General features: G+C 34.7%; 1 protein-coding gene across 1 annotated transcript; it reads right to left on the reverse strand.

The window, feature by feature from the left end:
- Positions 1–472: 472 nt before the first annotated feature.
- On the reverse strand, positions 473–2,263 carry LOC111985431 (probable transmembrane GTPase FZO-like, chloroplastic). The gene is made up of 3 exons (XM_065770496.1): positions 2,006–2,263; positions 1,384–1,499; positions 473–930 (listed from the first exon to the last, which is right to left on the reverse strand). The coding sequence occupies exons 1-3, from the start codon at positions 2,213–2,215 to the stop codon at positions 651–653; spliced, it is 606 nt and encodes a 201-aa protein (XP_065626568.1). The 5' UTR covers positions 2,216–2,263; the 3' UTR covers positions 473–650.
- Between the last annotated feature and the right edge of the window lie 6,338 nt (positions 2,264–8,601).

Raw genomic sequence — 8,601 nt, forward strand, 5'->3', positions numbered from 1 at the left:
GGCATGAAATAAATAATATTGATTCTCTGACAGATGTTGGAAGTTAATAACTCAGATAAAATAAATAAAATAAAATTTTTTTGGGGAATTTAATATGAAGCACCAAGTAAGAAGAAAGGTGTTATTTATGGTCCACTTATATAAATAAACGAGACATTGAGAATAAACTTTAATATCATTCCTAGCTTGTGGACAACATAGTAAATCGATTGGAATATGGGATTTAGGCCAGCAACTAAAAAATTAAGGTTAATTGCACAAATCCATCCTAAACTATGGAACGAGGATACTTGTACTTTACAGCTTACACCTCAATCATGAAAAGTTGTAATCACTACCTTAATTACATCAAAGTTTGCAAAATAATCATGTTATGACTTATGACGTGAATACTAAAAGAAAATCATCTATAAGCAGGCATCATACTGTCACAAAGATTTCACCTTGATGTAAATGCAGATAATTCATACAATTCTAAAAGGATCAGTTCAAAATTAAATGAGAAATTGGTCCTCTTTGGATACATTGTTATATTCAACACTCAATCACACAAAAACAATTCATGAAGTGAAAAAAGGAAAGGTACATGCCTCCTTGCATTCATTACCAAGGAGGAAAACTTAATATGACAGCAAAAATTTCAGACGTCATTATACATGGAGATTTTGAATTTCACCATTTAGTTTCTGAATCTCTTCCTCAACATCAGATATTTCATGTTGAATCTCTAAGAGTCTGTCTACTCTTTGCTGTGCTGCATCTTGGTAAGGCTGAGCAACAATTTTTACAAAGCTCTCAATATTATCGATAGTTTCAAAGAGATCCTTCTGCATGGCCTCTTCAAGTTCAGTGGCCAAGGCATCTGCACTCTTTCTCACCTTATCTATCATAACTTGCCTACGAGCTGGGAAATTTGAAATGGCTAAGAACCTACCACAGAAACAAAGGTTCAATCAGAAATAATAAACAATCTAAGAATGCAAACTTCATTTTTAAAAGGTGAAAGTACAGGAGAGAAAGGGAGAAAGAATCAGAGATGCCATTTTTTCTCCTTTCCCTTCTGCAAATGCACATATTAGAACTCCGCCAATGGAATGCTTAGCTTAGAAACTATATCAATTACCTTTTTGTTTTTTGGTGAATACCATATCAAATACCTTGGTTTCAATTAGTAATTGCAGTAACAGGCCGATTTTGATATATATGTTACCAATGCCATTAGATTTTTTTTTTTTCTTTGGTCCAGAATGACGTTATAAAGTTGAAGGACCTCAGTCTCATGGACTACCAATAAATTGAGAAATTTGGGCATATAAAGGCCTAAGGAATAATAAAGAATAATACAGAGATGCAGAAAGAGTCAGACTGAAAAAGAAATATCACCCGCCAGCGGAACAAAGGCCAAGAGCAAGAAGATCTTCCGAAGTCGTTGGCAATACAGATGTCAGAAGGGATGCGGACAAACCAGCTGCTCCAAGTCCTCCAAAAGTCCCCAAGAACTAAAATAAACAAGAAAAATCATAATGAGCAATTATTGGATAAAATTGACAACATTGCTGGGATAAAACTCCAAGTAAGAAGCAGATGCTAACCACTGCTAAGGAAGAAGTAAATCGTTCATTCTGGAGTCTAAAAAGAATAATGGAGTAACATGCACCAACAGCCCCACATCACCCCCACTCACACTCACACTAAATAGAATTCCATATCTTAACAGAACATCATGTCACAAGCCATTATTAACTAAAAAAGCATGACCTTTGTAAATTTTAGACTTAAATGCATGGACAATATTTGCTTTCACAAAGTTTCCTTGAAGACTACAAAATCAGCAAGTACATTAACCAACATGCTCTACACATCCCAATAAGCATTCTATTACAAGTTGAACTTACATACATACATCAAAGAGATGGTTACCATACAACTTAATTGTTCGTAATTCCATCTTCTTGCTCAAAGAACAATTAGTGCTAATCATAATCCTAAAGACTTTTGAACTCACCACTTCACGGATTTCTTTCTCAAAGATTTTGGAAGCAGCGTTGGCACTCAAGTTCTCTACCACTCTCAAGCTGATTCTCTCCAACCTTTTCAGCAACTCATAGGTCTCCAAATGCACATGAGTGTTTGGATAGACGTATGAAGGCCATCGTTTTTCAAAAGAATCCTTGTACAGACTCCCTTCTTGAGCATTGCTGGATTGTAGCCACATGACATATTCTCCAAGTAGTTTCTACACGCAAGAAAATATTAAAAGTAAACATCAACTCATGACTCAATGCCGAATAGTTCCATGGAAAAACATAGTACCAAAAGTACTGAGGNTTGAAACGAATCGAGGATAAGAAATGCAAAAAAAAAAAATAATAATAAAAATAATAATAATAATAATAATAAAATAATAATAAAAATAAAATTATGCTATTTTGAATGGTTCTAATAATAAGTGAAAACTCATATAATTTGTTAAGTGCTTGTTAAATTGTTGGGAAATATTAAATTATTGGGTAAATTACAAATTTAGTCTCTAACTTTTACATTGAATGTCATTTCCAATATGTTAGTTTAGTCTTTAATATTTGGGTGTTGTGTCAAAATATTCTTTGTCGGTTAGATAATAAATGGAAAATATTAATGTAACTAATAGTAAAAATAAAAAATTATTGTTATGTCACATTAGATGACACGTGTACTGCCACGCAGAATAAAGAAATTAAAATTAAATTAAAGAATTTGTTTAACTATCAACAATAATTCATTTTGTATGATTAATAATTCATTTGAGAGAGAGAGAGAGAGAGAGAGAGAGGAAAAAGAACAAGATCTGATAAAGGGAGTAGGCGAATTGAGGGCCCAAGCTATTTTGAGTTTTGGATTCTCAAGAGTCGAGAGACAGAAGTTAAGGGCTTTCTAAAGGAATTTGAACGATGAACTTGAGGCTAACCATATCTACTTTGTGCTTCCTATGTCTAAGCTTCAACAGTGCTTGACCATGTCGGATATGGCCACTTTGGCCGTTAAAGTCAGCGTGGCTCTTCAAATTGCGTCAAGCAAGGATAGTCATCGCTGCAAGAAGGCTCGTATTCTTAGGGTTAATAAATCGGTTTCTTCAGAAAATTATAACAAGATTAATAATGGGTTTGAGTATAATAATTATGGGTATGGACTTAATGATACAAACAAGTCCTTTGTTTTTGAATCCAAGTTGGTGTTTGTGGATTATCTCGAGCTTGTGCCTGGGTCGGCCAGGAAGTTGCAGAGATTTACTTCTAGAAGAGCTAAGATGGCGGTTTGTTCCTTTAGACATAGATTGAGCACAATTTATGAAGGCACAACCTTTTGGAATTTTTTTTTTCATTAGTCTGTATTCCATTTTGTAATATACTCTCTCCATGTAAATAAAAATGGAAGTCGGATTGAGTGTGTGATTCTTGTAATTTTTGTTTTTGTTTTGATTTATCACATCGTTTAATTTTTCATATTTGAATCTAGATATTTCTTTCGCAAAACCAACGAGAGAGAGAGATAGAGAGAGTTAGGGATTTTAAAATTTAGTTTTCCCCAAACTTGATCCCAGGTGTGAATAGAAAATTTGGTTTTTTTTTTTTTAAATAATTTGATGTGGCAATACAGTTGAAGTTGATATGGCTTGAAAAATTATTTTTTGTTATTCTGTTTGATACATTAGATTTTTTCATCCAAAAAAAAAAAAAAAATGATAAGGATCAAATTAATATGACACTGAAAAGATTAGGGACCAAATTAACACATTTGAAAGGTTAGGGACCAAATTGACATATGGTTAAGAACTAACTTTGTAATTTACCCTAAATTATTTTATTGTTTTTAAACCATGGAAAGAAAATCTTAAGGCATTTCTGAAAATTGCAAATATTTTCCAATTTTTGTACAACCATTTTTTTATTGAATTATTTTTACATTTTTAGGAAAATTAGAAAAAGAAAAAAGAAAAAAAAAGTCAATAGCTAGAAGCAAGAGATTTGGTAGAGATGGAGCATAATAAGATTGAAATTCCAAATAAGATCATGAGTCATGTTAAGGAAACTTAGCCTAGGGATCATAAATCCTGAAACTAGGTTCAGTAGGAAGAATAAATCATAAGGTGGTAGAAAGATATGCACTTCTAATATTATTTATTTTAGGTTTAAAGTTTATACTATATATTCAAAAGTTAGGCCCTTTTGGATATACATTACTGTAAGTTTATTTAAAAAACCTTCTCCCCTCTCCTTGTGTGTGTGTGTGTGTTAAAAAAATACTTAGTATTCTCAAAAGAAAAAACAGTGGATTAATCCCACATTGGGAAATGAGTGTGAGTTAAAGAGGTTTAAAGTCTATGCTGTGTATCCAAGAGTTAAGCCCTTTTGGATATACACCACTGTAAGTTTCTTAAAAAATCTTCTCTCCTCTCCCCGTGTATATGTGTTAAAAAATACTTAGTATTCTAAAAAAAAAAATATTATTTATTTTTTAGGACATATTCTTGTGCTTTTGGTGCATTTATCAGGTATTATATTGAGGTATTTTCAACCAAAAAAAAATCTTATGACTTTGTACTTAGGAGACCGAATTATAGGAGCACAATTAATGAAATGGTTTTCCAAAAATGAACTTATAAAAAAGTGTCATGTTAACGGTGCCCTTAGGGCAATTATTAATAAAACATTTTAAGAAAGTTTTTATACCACTTTTATAAGAAATTGAAAAAACTGTCGAAATATTAATTGTTTTTTTTTTCTTTTCCCATACAAACTTTCTTAAAAGGGTTTACTAAAAAATGCCCTTAGGGCATTTGTTAACATTTACCTATAAAAAATAGAACTCTAGAACTTTTTCAAAAATCAAGAAATATCCTAATGTAGTTGTCTTTCTACGATTTAGACTGACACTAAGTAAATAAAAAAGAATGATATTTCAGAGTCTCGATTTTGGTTTGTGATATCTGTCGATATTCAAGGATAACCAACATCATACTAGTGGGGTTCTGATGAAGACATGGCAGGGGTGTATCGCTTGCACTAATCATGTTTATGATGTTGGTGTGTGTGTTGGGGGGGGGGGGGGGGGGGGGGGGGAAATAGGTAGTTTTTTGTTTTTTTGCATGACAGGGGATGGAGGGGTTTCTTGAGGATGTGGTCCCGAGTTGTCGTTGTCAGCATAGGAGCGGTTGGCAAGATTAGAGGGGACAGAAGAATGATTTTTGGGATGTAGGTATGAGGGAGAAAGTTGTTTCAGTTAGAGCTACTTATGCCAAGAGCGCGTGTGGTAACATTCCCTGAGGGAGTACGGTAAAGGAGAGGGGTGGCGTGTCGAGCTGGGTTAGTGGGTTTTGCAAACTAGTGGTCGGAAGAGCGCAGGGATCCTTGCTTGCGAGATTTACGATTTTGGACAATCATCCAGTCTCCAAAAGAGTTTTAAGTCTTCAATGTTGGGATCGACGTTAGGGGCAGAGGGTGAGGTGTGTGGCGTCAGGGATGGTAGGGCTGAGGGCTGAATAATTTTCGGGCAGCTGTGAGCTTTGTGGCCAACATAGCCACATTTAAAGCATAGAGTGGAGATTCCCTCATATTGGACAGGTTGAAGAAGAGAGCCGATGCGCACTTTGGATGTAAGAGGAGAATCTAAATCTATTTGGACACATAAGCGAGCATATCTCCCTCTAACATTGTTGATGGTTCAAGTGTCGATCTTTAGAAGGTTTCTGAGTTGGTTGCCGATTCTTTGAAGTATGGCTCTGTCGTAAAGCTCAATAGGGAGTTCTAGAAGTCTAGCCTAGGTTGCCGTGGTGGTGATTCGAGCATCTGAGGGTCGAAAGCCCAGAGACCATTTTCAGACTGAAGGAAATTGTTGGCCGATGAACCAAGGTCCATCGTTGATGACTTTCCAATAATCTTCTTCAAGCCTGAACTTGATAAGAAAGTTGTCTAGGCTGAGGTCAATACATTGGTTCTCCCTAGGACTTCCATATGGCTCTGATTTTGAAGTCAAGATATTTAAAGCCTACGGATTTCCCAAAAGCTTTAACTATCAAAGTAGATCGCCACAAGGCTCAAGTGTGTTTCTTTTCTTCGCTGGAGAGAAGAATCACCAGGTAGCGATCTTCTGGGTCTTCATCTAAATCGGAGCTCGCGTTGTCGTCATTTAGATGCATGTTCTAAAGCATGATGTTTTCCTAGTTCAAGGATAGGTGAGTAAGAGAGTCTCTATACGATTTGATGGGCCGCTGTGGGTAGAAGTCAGCAGAGGTGGATTTTTGCTTTTGGTGTTGCAAACTAGGTGGTCTGTTTCTTCCGATGAATGTGCAGAGGGAGCGATCTCAACATTCTCAACCATTCCTGAGTTGTTTTGGTAGGTTAAAACTTTATCGAGAGTTTACTCTTTAGTTACTCTTTAGGTACTACAACAACAATGTTAAGTGTGCCAAGTCTTGTAAACCTTAGATTAAACCTGTCACACCCTAATCTAAGATGTACTGGCATACTAATACCAAGTGCCTAATATTAATACGAACAAATTGCAAGGAGTATAATTGTAACACCCCATAATTTTATTACTTATTTCTTTCTTATATGTAAATTAAAAAAGAGGCACACAATTAAATGGATTTAATTAATTTGGGCCTAAAATATTTAAATTAGATAATTATTATGGTATAAGATGCCCAAGTGAGATGGCATAAGTATATACAAATATGGGCCTTGATAAGCTTAAAAAACCCTAGCCTTTTACCTCTTAAGCTACACGTGTATATATATAAAGGGCTTCCTTTTGTTTCAGCCACAGCACACGATTGAGTTTTTCTTTTCTTCTCTACAGCTGTGTGTGGAAACTGCAAGTATGGTTTTCTCCTACTAAATTTAGGAAGTTTGAATATTCAATGGGTAGTAATTGTCCCATGCATACAACAATTTGTGCATAAATTTATTTTAGTACCTATAGGCGTTAGTCCAATAACCTAATATATCATTATATTAATCGAAAAATACTCCTATGATTGTTATCCTACTTAGACTAGGCAAGTACATATAGGTAGTAAGAGAGTGCACATTTAGGTTCCAAAGAAGCCACCCTTAAGTAAATGGATGAAAATGGGGTTTCAATCCTAAAAGGGGACTGTCAATGGGGTGTAAACGTTGACCACGAGAAAAGTTTAGAAAATTGTTTATATGATGGTGTTGGTATGTTATGATGGCTCACAATATAATGATATTTTTATATGANTTTGCCAAAAGCCATATATTGGAGTAATACCTAGTTAAAAAAAATATATATATATATATATATATATATATAATGATGAAACAATCCTTTTACTAGAAGGGGACTTAAGGAAAATAGAAAATGAAAGTACTGACTTAGAATTTAAGGAATGAGCCAAGCAAAGTAGTGGTGTACAATTTTTAATCTATCGATTAATGAGTATATAATACACCATAATAAAAATGAGCTATACTTATGTGCTTCCAAACTTTCATGCCAATATATTATTGCCTTCACTTTTTTTATCATTGAATCCCACATTTCATACACAAGATGAAGACAAGGTCTATCTGTGTCAGCTTCTTGTAGCATATCATAAAGAGGCGCTGTAAATTCAATGATATAATTAACAACATCCCACCAATGATCACTTAGAATCAAATCTTTCACTTTTTGAGCTTTTCCAACATCATCCTCCCTATAAAAAGCCCATTGGTCACTAATAACCATGGCTTGAAGGCATCTTTTTATCAACTTCAACCTTTTAAGCATTACAATAACTGAAGCAAATCTAGTATCAGCAACTTGAATCGGTTTTAAAGGACAAAATTCATTGAAAATTCCCAACCTCATTGAAGGGTTCATGATAAAAACACGTATGAAGGATGCATCATTAGCAATACATGTAATCCAACTACATTCCTCATATGTAATTTCATTCTTTTCTGTGTCTTTTGCTGCACAAATATTCTTCAAAGCTAGATTAAGAGTGTGGACAACACATGGTGTCCAAAATATTCTGGGATACTTACCTTCAATAAGAGTTCCAATAGCCTTCATCACACTAGCATTATCAGTGGTGACTTGGACAACTTTTTCATGTCCAATCTCTATTATAGCATCCTTCAACAACCCAACAATAAAATGTTTGTCTTTGTACTCACTCGACCCATTGATTGCCTTTATAAAAACTAGACCCCCATCTAATGTAGCCATAATATTAATAAGAGGCCTCCTCTATGGAGTCAAAAACTATACTTACACTATTTGCATTCCAAGTGTCCTTAATTGGTTTCAAAAGCCTTTCAACATTAGCTCTTTCTTTTTACAAAAGTATTGTTCTTAAGGCATTGTATCCAGGAAGAACATAACCTGGAATGTTATGGGTAGCTGCATATGCATAGCAATTATGATAATTTGGGTTCCTTGCAAAGTGAAATAGAAGCCCACTGATATAAAACATCCTAACAATTCTATTGCCCAATTCATCTCTACCAGTATTCTGGAATGCTCTCTCTAAAGGAGAACTTGCAACCATCTTCCTCCTTTTACCATTAGGCACTGCATCCGTACTACCACTCCTTTCCTGTCCCTGAA

This window comes from Quercus suber, unplaced genomic scaffold, assembly GCF_002906115.3.
Source record: "Quercus suber isolate HL8 unplaced genomic scaffold, Cork oak 2.0 scaffold_32, whole genome shotgun sequence".
In the NCBI taxonomy this organism is placed as follows: domain Eukaryota; kingdom Viridiplantae; phylum Streptophyta; class Magnoliopsida; order Fagales; family Fagaceae; genus Quercus; species Quercus suber.